General features: G+C 39.7%; 1 protein-coding gene across 1 annotated transcript in view; it reads right to left on the minus strand.

Annotated features, from left to right (window-relative positions):
• ACOXL (acyl-CoA oxidase like) overlaps positions 1 to 17,765 on the minus strand; it is a 319,336-nt gene that overhangs the window by 101,581 nt on the left and 199,990 nt on the right. Inside the window, 1 exon segment of the mRNA XM_017549848.2 lies at positions 12,765 to 12,876. Coding sequence (XP_017405337.2) covers positions 12,765 to 12,876 — 112 coding nt within the window.

The following is a 17,765-nucleotide window of genomic DNA, read 5'->3' on the forward strand; positions in this document are numbered from 1 at the left end:
TTTAGTAGAGACAGGGTTTCTCCATGTTGGTCAGGCTAGTCTCGAACTCCAAACCTCAGGTGATCCGCCCACAAAGTGCTGAGATTACAGGCATGAGCCACCACACCCAGCCCAGTCACAGAGTTGAGTGGTATTCATACACATATTTTGGAGCTTCCCTCTCTGTGGCTTCGTTATTTTTTGGATGTTCCGCCTTTGTTTTCACTAATTTTGGCAGTCTCAAACTCCATTTTCTTTTTTCTTTTTTATATAAGATGGAGTCTTGCTCTGTCCACCCAGGCTGGAGTGCAGTGGTACTATCTTGGCTCACTGCAACCTCCACCTCCCAGGTTCAAGCAATTCTCAGGCTCCTGAGTAGCTGGGATTACAGGTGCACACCACCAAGCTAGGCTAATTTTCATATTTTTAGTAGAGACGGGGTTTCACCACGTTAGCCTGGCTGGGCTCTTGACCTCAAGTAATCTGCCCACCTTGGCCTTTCAAAGTGCTAGGATTACAGAGGTGAGCCACCATGCATGCCCTCAAACTCCATTTTCTGACTCCCTAAAACCATACTGAGGTTTCATGAAATGAATTTATCATTAAACTAAGTGAAGGGAAAGGGCTTTTTCTAACTGTGAGTTAAACTCCAGATGGAATAAAAAAATAGATTACTGAATTTGACTACATAAAAAATTTTTTTTTAATTTGCACAGCAAAAAGCATTATGAACAAAGTCAAAAACAAGTGACAAACTGGGAGAAAATCTTTGCAATATGACAAAAGGGTGCAATTCTTAATGCAGAAAGTACTCTTAAAAAGTGATGGCCCAAATATCCCAAAACCTCATGGAAAAATGGGAAAATAATGTGAACAGACAATACATTGAAAACATATTAAAATGACCCTTGTGCAGATAAAAAACTGTTCAAAGTTACTCATAAATAGGGTCACGTGAAGTTACCACTATCAAACTGGCAAAAATTAAAAAGTATCAGAACACATTCCATTGATGAGACTTTGAAGAAACAGACTTCACTCAGTGGAATGAAAACTGTACAAATCCTCTGGAGGAGAATTTGGCAATATCTAACAAAACTACAAATGTATTTACCTTTGGGCCTAACAACTATATTTCTGGAAACATACCCTGAAGATATAACTCAAACAATACTAAAATTTATATAATAGGGTTATTCACTGTAATGTTGTTTGTAATGACCAAATGTTGGGAAGAAGAATTAAATACATAAGAGATGGGTGGAGTAACGTACAGTGTAACTATAATGTAGATTCTTCTGTGGCTATAAAAAATGAATGAAGTAGATCTCTATGTGTGAAAGAAATACAGGAAGGATAAGCCAGAGATTAAAGATATATTGCCACCTACGTGAGGTCTGTAGAAAAAAAGGGAATAGATGGAAAGGGGGTGGTTGGAATGAGAAAAGAGTGGTAGCTCTGAGTACACTTTTGTGTATAGCATTGAGTGTTAGAAATTTGTAATATTTCACATAGCTAAAAAGTGAATAATGAAAATCAACCAGGATATTGAGGAAACCCAAAGTAGAATGCAATTAGTTACAAATGAACCCAACTTGTTATAAATAACAAAACCGCATTGAAAGGTAAAATGATTATTAAGCATTCTTTGGATTTTAAAAATGAATTGTGCAGGCCAGGCGTGGTGGCTCACGCCTGTAATCCCAGCACTTTGGGAGGCTAAGGTGAGCAGATGCAAACAGAAAACACTGTATAAATACAGGCCAGGCGTGGTGGCTCACGCCTGTAATCCCAGCACTTTGGGAGGCTGAGGCAGGCAGATCACTTAGGTCAAGAGTTTGAGACCAGCCTGACCAACATGGTGAAATCCCATCTCTACTAAAAATACAAAAATTAGCCAGACATGGTGGTGCATACCTGTAATTCCAGCTACTTGGGAGGCTGAGGCAGGAGAATAGCTTTGGGTAGGCCTAGAAGCAGGGACACTTTTGTGTATAGCATTGAGTGTTAGAAATTTAGTAATATTTCACATAACCAAAAAATGAATAACTAAAATCAACCAGGATATTGAGGAAACCTGAACCCTGGAGATGGAGGTTGCAGTGAGCTGAGATCATGCCACCGCACTCCAGCTTGACTGACAGAGCAAGATTCATCTCAAAAAAGGAAAAGAAAGAAAAAAGGAAAGAAAAATAAAGAGGGAAACAACACGAAACAAGATCATTCCTGTGACCAGCCACAACAAAGCTAAGGCTTGGGAGCACTGTACTCCCGCGAGGTGGTCACAATTGGCCTTGGATTTCTGCTTGTCCACTCCTGGGTCTCCTCAGACCACCAGCTATCCCTTCCTGGACCACCACGCATAGCTTGCTACATCATCCTTTCCCTCTCTCTAGAGTTTCAGTGTTTTAAGCCTTATCTCTCACTGAGCAATGGGACTATGGTCCCCCTGTACAGGACTTTCAAGCCCCAGTGAGCAGAGAGGGAACCTCACTTTTGCACGAGGTGGCCTTTGCACAAGCAGCCATCAATGCTCTGAAGATACAAAGAGGGCCCCTCTATCAGGTCATCTTCCCAACTCAACTCAACCACAGGAGTAAGAAGATATATCAAGCTCAATGCAAACAATGAACTTAGAATATCTGGTTACCAATATTACTTCCTGTCTTTGATGATCTGTCTCTGGAACAAAGCTCTTGATATTTCTGTGCCATGAGATTGTTGTAAAACATCTGCCATTCAGGCCACTGTACTGGTTTCTAAAAACTTTACAAATGCAGAGTGGTTGCTATCACTCTCCGTTCCCTGTCCCTACCCTCAAAGTCTCAGAGCAGTACCAGCTAACCAGCACTGACTTTTCTCTGTCTGGATTCATCATCAATGGCTTTTCTGAGTTCTTCAAGATCTACCAGCTACCACCTGACCAAAGCTATTAGATCAATATCCCTGATTGGTGGACATCCTATTGTCCTTTTCCCAGGTACTTGATATATACATATGTGCCATCCAGTTGCCAACATACACAGCTTGAACTTTCAACAAAAGAGAACTAAGGTGAGACTCCAAACCCCAAGCAGGTGACCTGAGCAAAGACACTGTCAGTCTAAAACTATAACAAACAGAATAGGTGGCATCTGTTAGAAAGATAGGCTTTAGCAAAGTACTGTGGTTTATTATGTTTTAAATATCTAAGCTAAGAGCCTTAAAGTCACACACACACACACACACACACACACACACACACACACACAGTCACACACAAGAGTAGTCAGGTTGCACACTGACCACAACAATAAAATCTGTGGGCGGCAGTTTTCTACACAGGAAGATCTAGAAAGTTATGTTTCTAATAATCTTTTTTCCAGCCTCCACCAATTCTCCATCCAAACCTCCAAATCTGAATAAGGAAAAATAACTTAGAGCAGTTGTTTCCAAATAGTTACTGCCCCTGGATTTTGAGGGATTTTGAGGCTCATTCATGGTGTTCATTTGCAAATGACTTGCCTTTTGCTTGGGACTCAGCCTTGCAGTGTGATGGAGGGCAACCTGTATCAGATTTTGAAAACTAGTCTTTCCCAGGTTATTCTCATATACCCTGAAGCGGGGGGCACCACCAGTGTGGTGGGAGAATGCTACAGGTGATGAGAGACAAAACAGGAATCAGCCCTTGGAGAATTAGAACTATTTTAAGTCCATCTGTATTCTCATCCTTCCACTTCCCCAATTTCTGTTAAGCACACTTGAAAATAAACAGTCGGCTGGGTGTGATGGCTCATGCCTATAATCCCAGCACTTTGGGAGGCCGAGGCAGGAGGATCACCTGAGGTCAGGAGTTCGAGACTAGCCTGGCCAACGTGGTGAAACCCCGTCTCTACTGAAAATATAAAAATTAGCCAGGCGTGGTGTTAGGTGCCTGTAATCCCAGCTAGCTACTTGGGAGGCTGAGGCAGGAGAATGGCTCGAACCCGGGAGGCAGAGGTTGCAGTGAGCTGAGATCATGCCAGTGCACGCCAGCCTAGGGGACAAGAGTGAGACTTTGTCTCAAAAAAAAAGAAACAAAGAAAAAAAGAAAAGAAAAGAAACAGTCATTTGTTAAACAGATTGATTACTGAGAATCTATTTTTTTCTCCATAGACTTATATCACAGAATGACAAAAGCCTACCAGAATGTTCCTGGATGACAAGCCATTCTTTATTGGTTTATTTTTTCTTCCCACTAATGTGGAAATATGCAGCAACTGTGATGGAGAGTTGTTTGCAACAAGATTTTGTAAAACTGGAGAGCAAGGCAGGCAAGGGAAGCTAGGAGGCTGGACTCCTCCTGTGGCCACCAACACATTGTAGAAAGGGGATTTCCTGGCTCCATTTTAAGTGAAATTCTGGCTACACCAAGCAGGGGAATGCATTATCGAATGACAGCAAAGGCTTGTTCTTTCATGGTAACTCAGTGGTCTTCTCAACTCTCTGTGAACTGGTATCCCTTCACACTTGCTCCGGGGTGGGGGGCAGATGGGCTTCCCATGTGCTTAGAAGGATTGACCAAGCATCTCTTAAGTAAAATGAGCTTTTGAAGAAAGTTAAAGATCATTACTAAAAAGCTGAGAAGAAAAGCAGGGTTCTGAAACCCACTTGTGTTTTTGCCTTCTTAATTTAAAGATTCTGAACTAAATCACAGGGTTATTTTTAGAAGATCTCAGAATTCTAGATGAAATCACCCTCTCTTGGACAGTGTCCAAAGACTATTGCCCAGACTCTGTTTGGGTCAGATGTTCAAATTGCTAAACAGAATCATTTTATGTCAAAATACACCAAACTAATGCAGGTAGACATGAGCCAACGTACAGCTAGCTGAGCAAAAAGCTGGGCCAAAAATACAAACTAAAGTGCAGAAGTCCGTATTCTTTCCTCTAAGTTTGTAGGTTTTGCCTTAATTTATCGTATATTTTATTTGGCCTTGGGCTAAAACCAGAGGTGGACTTAGAATTAGACTATTTAGAAAAAGGCAAGAGCATATTTTCTAAATCTTTGTGGTCTTCCCCTGCCAGGCCCTAGAAAACTATCTGTGCTCAATGAATATTTATTTGAATTGACCATAAAGATGCTTACATGAATGGTAGTAACCAAGATATTTAACATAAGTGCAAGGCTTATAATTTTTAGTGCTTTTAAAAATATATTTTATCTTAATATATCCTTTTAACAAGTTTGTATCATAACCTACTCTTGTTTTCCCAAATTATAGATACGAGAACCAAAGCTTGAGAGTGGTAAAAGCTAGTTCTGTGATTCTAAAACCCTTGTTCACCACCCCACATGCCTAACATTTATTTTATGTTTCGGAAACATACTACGTGTGTGTAAATGTTTTCTTCTCTTGAAATCAGAAAATACACACAGGAGAAAATGAACAATTTGGTCTCTGGCAAAGAAGAACTATGAGCAGAAAATACTTCGGAATATTTAAGAACTACCAGACAGCATCTAACATCATGCTGAAAATAAAATAAAAGGCAGACATTTTACAGTGGACCTATTTTTCTAATACAGATTGAACATCCAAATCCAAAAATATAAAATCTGAAAAGCTTCAGAATCCAAAAGTTTTTGAGCACTGACCTGATGCTCAAAGAAAATGTTCATTAGAGCTTTTTGGATTTCAGATTTTCAGATGTGAGATGCTTGCAAGTATAACACAGATACTCCAAAGTCAAAAAAATCTGCAATTGGAAACACTTCTTGTCCAAAGCGTTTAACCTGTATTAATAAAATAAAAATATGCAGGGTAGGGGAATGGGAAAAATAAAATGAAAATATGAAAAGCAGATGATAGACTCCTAAACCCTAACAGTAAAAACTTAGAAAGTTGGAGAAATAAAGTGTTAGTGGAGAATTGTGGATTCTAATACCATGCTGGAAAAGTACAATTTGGTTCAACATTTTATAAAGAACAATTTTGTAGTATGTAAAGTCTAAAAGCCATACAGTTAAGGATATTCATTATGACATTGTCCACATAACTAAAAACGTAGAAGCATCAGAATCTTGTACAATCATGTTCTTATTGACATAGAAAGATAGCCACATTATATTATTAAATGGAAATATTGGTTGAAAAATATTATAATTCCTCTTTATATTTTGCTCCAAAAATGTGTATATCAATGCCAACACTTTTTAACAGTTTTTTTGTTTGTTTTAGATGCTATATTAGTTATCTATTGCTGAGTAGCAAACTATTCCCAAATTTAGCATCTTAAAACAAAAAATATGATCGTCTCACACAGTCTATGAAGGTTAGGAACCTGGGCATATCTTGGTGCATGGTTGGCTCAGATTCTCTCATGAGATTACAGTCAAGTTGTTGACTACCTGTCCCAGACTTGCAGTCTCTGAAGCTTTGGTGAGGGGGAGAGAGAGAGAGAGAGAGAGAGAGAGAGAGAGAGAGAGAGAGAGAGACTAAGACTAAGGCACAAGCCACAGTGCCTTTTATAAGACAATTTCAACTTCAGGCCAATTTTGATACAATGTGGGCAGTCTATGAGGGTGTGACTACAGGAGGCAGGGATCATTGAAAGCTGTCTTGGAGCTTGGCTCTCATAGCCCATCCTAATCATCCTTAATGATTCACATTCCTCTAAAAACATACAGCTTCCAAGGCCCACAAAAGTTTCACCTCATTATGGCATCAGATCACAGTCCATAATCCCCTCATCTAAATTCAGTCTAGATGCAAATAAGGCTCCTCAGGTGTTATTCCTTAAGTACAGATCCTCTCCATTTGAAGCTTGTTAACTAAGGAGACAAGTTGTCCTCTAATATACAATGGTGGGACAGGACAGGATAACTGCTATGTATACTCTTACTCTAAAAGGAGGAAAATGGGAAAAATGCAGGAATCAGTGGTCCATATAAATTCTGACACCCAGCTAAGCAAACATTGGAATTTCCTTGATAAGGGCACAGTGCTATGCACACCTAGGTGGTTCGATTCTCTGTGACCCTTGACTCCACCCTCTGGGTTCTTGCTTCTTCCTCTGAGACATCCTGACTTTTCATAAAAGGTAGTACCTGTTTGCAGCTGGGTGCTTTTTTTTTCCTCCATTTGTTCCCTGATTGTAGAAGCTTAGTGACTCTATTCATTTTGTATTGTCTCTGTACCTTTCAGCACAAGCTGAAAGATCTTTGGCTGATACAATTCTTTTAAAAACTTTGTGCATTTCCTGTGAATCTTTGGGGAGGTTTATTCCATTAGACAAAAGCCACACCCACAAATCTCTTTGACATAGGCCCTTGGGGGTGTTGAGAAGGCTGACAGAGGATGCCCTCAAGCTTCCTAGAAGCTTTATTGTGTAATTAAGACAGTCTGAAAGACATACTTGTAATCTCAGAAGGCCTTTTGCATGACTCAAGACTTACCTTTATTTTGAGATGGAATCTTGCTCTGTCGCACCATCTCAGCTCACTGCAACTTCTGCCTCCCAGGTTCAAGATTTTCCTGCCTCAGCCTTTCAAGCAGTTGGGACTACAGGTGCCGGCCACTATACCTGGCTAATTTTTTTGGCATTTTTAGTAGAGACGGGGTTTCACCGTGTTGGCCAGGATGGTCTCAATCTCTTGACCTCTTGATCTGCCATCCTCAGCCTCCCAAAGTGCTGGGATTACAGGTGTGAGCCACTGCACCCAGCAAAACTTACCTTTAATCTTTTTCAGTTCTTAAAGAATTATACAATCGTGTCCTGGGCTTTATCCTTAGATTACACATTTCTGGGAACATCCTGGATTATATTTTTGCTCTGAAGCCATTTTAATTTTAGCATTGTCTGCTGCTGTGGTTAAGCTGTGTCCTTCAAAAGGACATGTTGAAGTACTAACCCCTGGTACCTGTGAATGTGACCTTATCAGGAAATAGGGTCTTTGCAGAGGTAATCAAGTTAAAATGAGGTAATCAATATGACTAGTGCCCTGATAAAAAGAAGAAACAGCAGAGACATATGGGGAGACATCATGGGCATGTTGCATGATGACAGAGGGAGAGACTGGAGAGATGTGGCTGCAAGCCAAGGATTGCTAGCAGCAACCAGAAGCCAGGAAGGTCAAGGAAGGACTCTAACCAGGGTCTCAGAAGGAGCATGGCTCTGCTGCCTCCATGACTTCAGACTTCTGGCTTCCAGAGCTGTGAGAAAATAAATCTCTGTTATTTTAAGCCACCTAGTCTGTTGTGCTTTGTCACAACGGCCCTAATAAATGAACAGATGGACCATATGGAGAGCTTGCAGATCTTCACAACCATATTAAGTGCTAGGTCCTTCATGTTAAAAGCTCTTTCCTTGAGGTTCTCTCTCTCTTCTTGCACATCACTATAAGCTGCAATAAGAAGGCAGGCAGCATCTTCAACTTTCAGGATGGACATCTCCTTCGCTGGATCACTTCATTGATTGGGTATTGATTGAATCACTTCATTGATTCGACTTTCCACATAACTTCAGGCAACAGTGTTGCTACAGCTCAGCCACTACGTAACAAGGATCCTCTTCCTTCATTTTCCAATAATTTTACCTCACTTTCCCACCAGTGCTCTCCTACAGCTTAAGACCATAAAGGTTTCTTTCAATACTTTCTTCAAGCCATTTTAGGCTTCCACTAGGACTCTTCTCAAAGCTCACTGCACAGTTGCAAAGTCACACCCCCTACTGAGGCTTTTGTTATGTCAGCACCCAACTTTTGGGTACCCAAATCTGGATTAGGTATCTGCTGCTGTGTAACAACCTGCCCCAAACCTAGTGGATTAAAACACCAAGCATTCATTATGCACATAGTTTCCAAAGTCTGGGAATCCAGAAGCTGCCTGATGATGTGATTCTGGCTCAGGGACTCTCATGAGGTTGCAGTAAGTGTCGACTGTCCTATGCTTGCAGTCTGTGAAGCTGTGACTAGGGCTGCAGGTTATGCTTCCAACGTTACCCATGTGGTTGTGGGCAGGAAGCTTCAGTTTCTTGCCACCTGGGCCTCCCCATAGGGCGTGTTTATGACATGGTTTTTCCCAGAGTTATTAGAGATAGGGAAAGAGAGAGAGTGCAACAGAGTGACCAAGATGGAAGTCATAATGTATTTTATCTGGAAGAAACATGCCATTATTTCTGCTGTATGTCACACAGATCAACTCTGGTACTGCATGGGAGAGAACACTCAAGGGTACAAATATCAGGAGGAGGGATTCTTGAAGAGGGGTCCATCTTGGAGGACAAAATGTATTCTGCACACACAGGCTCACGGTTATGGGGTCATCATTTTGCTTTTCTGGTTAATGCTTTTGATAAGATTAATCTTACCAACGGGTAGAGGCTGGATTGTGTATCTAAATTCAAACATTGATTTCCCAACTCCTAGTACATCAGGATGTGACGATATTTAGAGATGGGAGTCTTGAGAGAGCTGATTCAGTTAAAATGAACCTGTTAGAGCGGGGCCCTAATGTGATACGACAGTACCCTTATAAGAAGGGCACCAGGGGTATGGGTACATGAATGGATGGCCATGAGAGGTAGCAAGGGGGCAGCCACTGCAAGCCAAGGAGAGAGGCTCCAAGAAAACCAACCCCTTGGGCAACTTGATCTTGAACTTCCAGCCCCAGAACTGTGAGAAAATAAATTTCTGTTGTTTAAGGCACTCAGTCTGTGGCATTTTGTCATGGCAGCCCCAGCTAACTAGTATAACAACCTTTTGAGAGATATCTGAAAATATCTTGCTTTTGCCAACACACATTTACTCATCGTTTACTTTTGAAAATCTTTTAAAATATCATTTTTGTTTTGATATGTATAGTTATACATCAATGCATATAATTAGATTTGTTTCTATACACAATGTGTAATCTAATCTAATCTGAGAGTCTGTGCTTTTACTAGGAGGATTGAGACCTCTTTCATTTCATATTATAGTCCATTTTAAATCTAATCCCCCACTTTCCAGAGGTGGGAGCTGGAGGGATTTATGGCTCTCTAGGATGAAAATGTATCAAAAGCTGCCTCTCCACTGCTTATTGTGGACTGACTTAAGGGATCATATTGTAATGGAAATGTTGTTTTCAAAGAATTACCAGATCAACTTAGTTTAAGATCAAAGCATTAATCTTTTGGGGCCAGAGAGAGGGGTCTTGAATTGAGCCAAATTAGAAGAGACAAAGGGGATATCACAATTAATGGGAAACAGATTTAGGGAAGCAATCCCAGAGAAATTCTCAAACCAAGGAGCAATTCGCAGTGGGAACTTTTTAACAAGCTCTCCTGGCCTCGGTGTGGGTTCACTTAAAGGAGCCACACTGGAGTGTCTTTGAGTCTCCTAAGAACAAGTTTTCTGATTTGTTCTTTGCTCTGCTCTGATTACACAAACTTCTGGACACTTGTTTATCTTCATTGCTTTGTCTGCTGCACTGATTTGGAAAACAAGTATTCTGTGTTCAGTAGTTAGGTTAGCTTTCAATTTAATAAAACATATCTATTTCTCTAGTAACTAGAGAAACATAACCTACGTTTCTCTAATTACTAAAGTCAGAACAAAACAAGGTCTTTTGCTTACCCTGTAATTAAAGTAAGAAATTCAGCATGTTTTTACTTTGTCTTTCATCTTACCTTAAAAAATAGTATAGACTATTACAGAACCAGTTCATCAAGTTTTTTTAAAAAAATAATTTTTTTCCAAAAAAATATTTTTAGCTTCCATAGTTAATTTTAGGACTTTTAAAAAGTTTTTTTGAGACAGGGTCTCTCTCTGTTGCCCATGCTGGAGTACAGTGGTACACTCTCAGCTCACTGCAACCACTAACTCCCAGGCTTAAGCGATTTTCCTGCCTCAGACTCCTGAGTAGCTGGGACTACTCAGCTACTTTCTTTGAATTTTTTTTATAGAGATGGGGTTTTGCCATATTGCCCAGGCTGGTCTCAAACTTCTGAGCTCAAGCAATCTGCCCTGCCCTGGCCTCCCAAAGTGCTGAAATTACAGGCATGAGCCACCGTGCCCAGGCAATTTTGTGACTATTTTTTGAAAACACATAATATTGACTTCACAGGGACCACCAATTCTTTTATATCTTGACTTCCTTATTTTTGAGTTATTCATTTGGATTCTGTGTCCTATGGAGTAAGTTTTAAAATAATTTTTTAAGGAAGGCTATATTAGTGAAATTGCTTCTGATTCTTAGATATCTAAAAATATCTTTCCATAGCCTGTACTCAGGGATTAAATTTGGCTTGTAATATTATGCTTAGGTAATGAAGATTCCTCTTTAGAGGAATACCTTTTACTCCATTTGGAGCTAGTGAATGACAGCAGGTAGCCTAATTTTTTCTCTTTTTGAGTAAACTATTATTTTCTGTTTTGTTGCTCACCTACTGTTCTCTTTATTCTAGATTTTTCATCTATGTCCAAGCATAAGCCGTTTTTTTCCATAGGCATAGGATTTTTTTTTTACATAAGGGAAATTCTTTTTCTGCTATGTTTGTGATGACTATTTCTGCCCCTTTTGTTCCAGCACTTCCAGAAATATTTGTTATCCATAAGTTAGATTTCTACTACTTCACTCTGTCTCTATGTTCTTCTCCTTCCATATCATTTTTCAGCCTTTTCTTCTACAGTCTTAGAAAACAGTTCCCAGATTGCATTGTTAATTCTGCTCTTTACTGCAACTGTAGCATTTTTCCTTTTGCATATATCCATCTCTTATTTTGGCTGGCTCCATGTTTGATATGTGGAGGATATGTGGAATGATTTAAACCCACCTGAATGTGTTCTTGGGGTCTGGTGGAGCCTCACCTCAGATCTATGCCTGGGGGATAAACTGATTTACACAATTCCTACCCTGGCTTCCTGCAGGTTCTCATCCAGTGTAGCTGCGTTCCACAAAGGTGGATCTTGGCAGCTTTCTGCTTCTAGGGGCACTTCTGTTTCCAGAGCATTTCCTAAGAGAATATCCATCCCTATGTACCATCCATCCTCTTCCCTTCTACCTCTGCTATGTTGTACTTGGAGACGTGACCTTGAAGTTGATATAAAAAGGGGTGAATTGGAGGGAGAGAGTTGCAGGAACCTAATTCTGGCCTTCCTGGAACCTAATTTGCACGCAGAAGGAGAGAAGCAATCTGGACTCTGATTACAGCAGCCCTCAACCCCTGACCTGGACAGAGAGTGGGAGGAGCAAAGCCTTCTCCTGAGATCCCATTGGCTATTCTATGCTGGATCAGAAGATGAAATAGATATTGCTAGGGTGGACAGTGATCCTTCAGACCAACCCCACTGGCACTGAACTTGGTAGAAATTCCCTCTATATTTCTATCAAAGCTGACACAAGGTTTTATGCTTTTGCAGAGCTTCATGGGGATTTTAATAGGAGATAGAATGCATCTTAGACCAACCCAATGTTAATTTTTACATATGCCTGATGCAGTTCCCCTCCCTGCCTTAGAGAACAATGTACTCTTCATAGATATAAAACAATTATTTTTCAATTCTGATAAGGGCTGAAAATTATACCACTCATCAATTCCCATGGCAGCCACATGATGCTTACAGGTGGAATTGTAGAAGACGACCTAAGGGCGGTTAAACAGAAGCATCCTGGCCTCTGCAGCAAGCAACAGTGTCATGCAAAATGGCCTGTAGGAGCTCTAGTCACTTCCAGAAGCTGGTCATTAAGCTGACTCATCTTCTACTAAATTTAACACATAGTTCACCAGCAAGGATATCCCTTAAGCACATGTCAAAAGGAAAAATATAACACAGTTTATCTTTACCTTATAATAAATTCTGGCCACCAAACTCCGCTGAAGAACCTGTTCACGAAATTTCACTGCTTTCAACAGAAAGGCGAGATTATAGACTGTGTCTGTGTTAAATGCCAGGAAACTGGAGGAAAAGCACAGTGACCATCATTATTATTTTGGCCTTACCAAAGAATTTCATTTGAAAGAAATAGATTTCAAAAATATTTTTTCTATAGAAAAATAGTGTCAATATACATAATCTTGCTATCTCTCACCGAGTGTATTCATAATTCTTTTCAGTAATTTTCTGATAAATGCTTAGCTCAAGTTTATTCTAAGTGGTTGTCCTATGTCCTTGTATAGAGATCGTTTTGTTTCCTAATTTTTCCACTTACTATTGTATTATAAGTAGTGTTCAATATTTTACGTAGTCTTTCTTAATTAATAGCTATACAATTTCTATGAAGCATAACTCAGCCATTATATAATTTATGTATAACTCAACCATTATACAATTCTTTTTTTTTTTTTTTTAGACAGCATCTTACTCTGTTCCCCAGGCTGGACTATAGTGGCATGATCTCAGCTTACTGCCACCTCTACCTCCTAGGTTCAAGCAATTCTCCTGCCTCAGCCTCCCAAGTAGTGGGGATTACAGGCGTGAGCCACCATGCCTGGCTAATTTTTGTATTTTTAGTAGAGACGGGGTTTACCATGTTGGCCAGGCTGGTCTTGAACTCCTGACCTCGAGTGATCTGCCAACCTTGGTCTCCCAAAGTGCTGGGATTACAGGCATGAGCCATCGTGCCCAGTCCCCACCATACAATTCTGTCAAGCGAGACTATAATAACCACTGCTGGGTATTTATTATAATTATTTTAACTGGATATTAATAATCAAATATATCTGTTACAAAGTATTTGTCAATGGATATTTATTAAATATATTATATATCAGGAATTTGGCTCATTATTTGCTGTGAATTATTCAATTTTCTCAATAATTCTAGAATACTATAATTATCCAATGTAAAGTTCAGGAAACTGAGGCTCAGCAAGATTTGGTAAACTGCTCAAGGTCACACAGGCAGAACTCAGTCAAGCTCAGATTTTGTTAAGGAACATCAGTATTTAAAGCAAGAGGCACCCCGGAGGGAAGTGAGAGGGCTGTGGGCAAGCACAGGAGAGGGTGTGCCACAGAGATGGTGGCTTTCTTCAGCAGGCAGCAATTCCCATCTTTCCCATTTGGCAAATGAGAAAACTGAGGCACAGAGGAGTTAAGAGATGTAAGCACAGACTCAAAACAAGCAAGTTCTCCTTAAAAGCTTGTCAGCTTTTCATCATGAAACTCTGTATTTCATGCTGACTTTCTGGCCCCACCATGAACCTTTAGATAACACAGACAATCAGGGGAAGGGTTAATTCACACTTAGGGTTTCCCATAGTGCGGCTGCCTCTTGCCCTCCCCTTTCCCCACTTCCTGAGGAAATAAGTTATTATAAGACCCAAGTAACTTAAATTCACATTAACTAAAAATAAAAAACCCAAGTGGCTGTTGTTGCTTAATCAGAAGGCATGAGAGAAACGTTAAGAAGCAACTGATGTAGTGCTTTTGAGGATGCCAAGTGCTGAATTAATAATCACCCTCCATTTAGACAGGGAAGAGGGAGGTATTTACATACCAATTACCAGGAAATTTAAATGATGTCAATGTTTATTCTGCATCTGGGCTTTAAAAAGGTTGGGTTTCTGCCTCGGTCTACTTAATAAAAGATGTAAAGAACTTCCATATATTATTATTGAAAAGTATGTTTTAGTCATCTAGGGGCCATTACTGGAAACTAGCTTTCCTGGAATGCAGATGGTAGAACATGTTTGTCAACCTGAGGTTGTGAACTGCACATGCTGCAGGAAGCGGATCTCACCCACTCACCGAGTCACGTGAGTCACATGTCACATAGCTCTAGGAACCCGCCTACTGCAGAAGAGTGTGCGGACTCTCTTTAAAAACAGGAACATCACTAAAGGCAATCTCCCTGTAACTGCGTATTTTACAAGAAGATCCAAATGACTCTATTTTTAAATAAAGTTTACATTAAAATGTATATCATTAGTCATCAGGGAAATGCAAATGGAAACCACGGTGAGGTGGCCTCATACATCCACCAGAATGACTAAAATTAAATACACTGACATGAAGTGTTGCCAAGGATCTGGAGAAAGCAGAACTCTCATGCTTGCTGATGGGAGTGTAAAATGGTAAAATCACTTTGCAAAAAGTTGTCACAGTTTCTCATAAAACTAAATGCACACATACCCTATAATCTAGCAGTTCCACTCCTACTATTTGCCTAAGAGAAATAAAAACATACATTCACCAAAATGTTTATATAAGAATGCTCATAGCAGTTCTACTCACAGAAGTGAAAAACTGCAAACATCCCAGGCGTCTATTCATCAATAAGAGAATGGAAAACAAATTCTACTATATCCATAAAGTAAAATACTGCAATAATGAAAAGGAACAAACTAATCCACACAACAACATGGGTGAATGTCACAAAGTATTATGCCAAGTTCATGAGGGAGCTACAAAAGAGTACATACTGCATGGTTCCATTTATGTGAAATTCTAGTGCAGAAAAACTCATCTGTAGTGGGAAAATATCAGAACAGTGGCTGTATCTGGGTGGTAAGATTGACCAAGAAGGGACCTGAAAGAACTTTCTGGAGTGATGGTCCATATCTTAATACGAGTTTGGTTACATAGGTATATGCATTTGTAAAAACTCAGTGAATGTACACTTAAGATTTATGCATTTTATTGTATGTAATTTCTACATAAGAAGAAAAAGAATTAAAACTAAATATGTAACTCTAAAGATGCTCATGCTAAATTACTTAGAAATATGCTGATGTCTACAGTTTACTTTGAAATGGGTCAAAAAGAGAAGATGAATGGATGGGTGAGTTCCATACACGAATCCATAGATGTGATAGTGATAGGTCAGGTACAGTAATAGGTTAATATAATCTCCATGGTTTGTACTTAAACGCTTCCTATAAAATTATTTCAACTTTGCTGAATATTTGTAGATTTTACAGCATAATGTAGAAAAACATCTTGGGTGCAAGGCAAAATCTTGACTTTTCTGGACACCTACCACTACCTCCTAAAGGTCCACAGGCTGATGAGAACAGGAAGGGCCCCAGTGGCAGGCCTCCATGTGGTAGGGAGTGAGGCAGCCCTTACAGGGACAAGCCAAGGCTGAATGGCTGTCTGCAGAGCCAGGTACAGCCCCCTCTCAGAGTCATTTCCTTCCAGGGCTCTTCTCCCTGCCATGTGCCATCTGCCTTATCTGGTCCCATGGAAGTTTTCAGTACCCTGACTGACTCCTCCCAGGCCCAAATGAGGGGTAGTTGCTGTATGGACAAATGGGTGCCCATTGGAGGGATTTGAGGGTACTAGTAAGTTCTCAGCCCATCTTTCCTCAGGTCCCCACCTGCTCAAGAGTACTTTTCTCAGGGCTGTCACTATGTCTACCACCCTACTGCTCTCCGAGTGCAGACTCCTTGAAGGCAGAACCCCTAGTAACTGCTGATCACCAATGCGTTAAGAAGTGCCCAGTACACAGTGAGTGCTGAAAACACATTGATGACAAAGCCTTCTTTCACATAAAAGCCAGAGTGAGTAAAGTTTGGGGATTTAAGTGGATAAACACAGAGACTGAATCAGTAAAACCTAGATGTGTGGGAGAGATGTATACTGTTTTGGAGGTTAATAACTGAGACAAAAATAAATGGACTGGAACTTTCCAAATATTTACAATTGGAATACTGCCTTTGGCACATCTCAACTCTGTCCTGGAAAATGTGCTAGGAATATAGATTTGCATATGGGTGAGAGCGTGTCATGCTTCCAAAATGATGGAAACAAGCCCTGCTCTGCTACCTGAAAAAGAAATGAAAGGGTAGATGATTTGCAGCCAGTTGGGGAACAAGTTTCCTGCAACGATGGAGCTGATTCTGGTGGGGAGTTGTACTATTCTTTCAATTCCTTAATATATTGGACAATTTTCAAACTAATACATTGGGGGAAAAGCTATCCATACTATACACTTCCCACTCAGAGCTAGAAATATTAGGAAGACCCACTAACTCTAGAGTGTGAGGACAAATGGAGACATTAAAAATAAGAGAGACTCCAGTGAAACAGTTCTAACATGTAGAAGCTTGTGTTTTTAAGCTTTAAGATCGACGACAGTTTGAATAAACAGGTCCTGAGCAGCAATAAAAATAGGAAAAAAAAGATAGATTACAGATTTCTCAATTTTACTTCATCCCAATGGGTATAAAAAATCCCAGACCATCATTTACTATGTTTTCTATGTGTTTAATCAGGATTGTGAGATTATATTTTCTAATGAATAGTTTCCTCAGAAGCTAGTTCAATACTTTTGGATTTGGGGGACCAATAATCTCATTCCAAATAAAAATAACAATTAAAAAATACACAAAAGAAAAAAGCATAATAAGCTCTCTAAAAGTAATAAAGGAGACAATACATTCATAAGCATAAATCAGTGAAATAGAAAACAAAGGAACAACAGAAAGGATCAAAGGGAAAAGTTGGTTATTTGAAAAATAACAATAAACCAGACAAACATCTGATGAGATTGAACAATAACAAAAAAAGAAGGCACAAGGAAGCATTTTAGAAATGACAAATGAGATACTACTACAGATCTAGCAGAAGTTAAAAAGATAATGATAGAACAGTACACAAAAAATCTTACACCAATAAAATCAAAACCAAGTCAATAAATTCCTCGAAAAATATAATTTACTTAAACTGACATGAAAAGAAAAGCCTAGTCTTTAAACAATTAAGCTAATTAAAGAGTTTAAAATACTCCTAAGCCCAGATTATTTTCAAATAACTTATCAAATTCTTCCACAGAATAAGAAACCACTCCCAAAATAACTCTATGAGAGCTGTGACACTGATGTAAATCTAAATCAACAATGTACA

Source organism: Cebus imitator, unplaced genomic scaffold (genome assembly GCF_001604975.1).
Source record: "Cebus imitator isolate Cc_AM_T3 unplaced genomic scaffold, Cebus_imitator-1.0 Scaffold222, whole genome shotgun sequence".
Classification (NCBI taxonomy): domain Eukaryota; kingdom Metazoa; phylum Chordata; class Mammalia; order Primates; family Cebidae; genus Cebus; species Cebus imitator.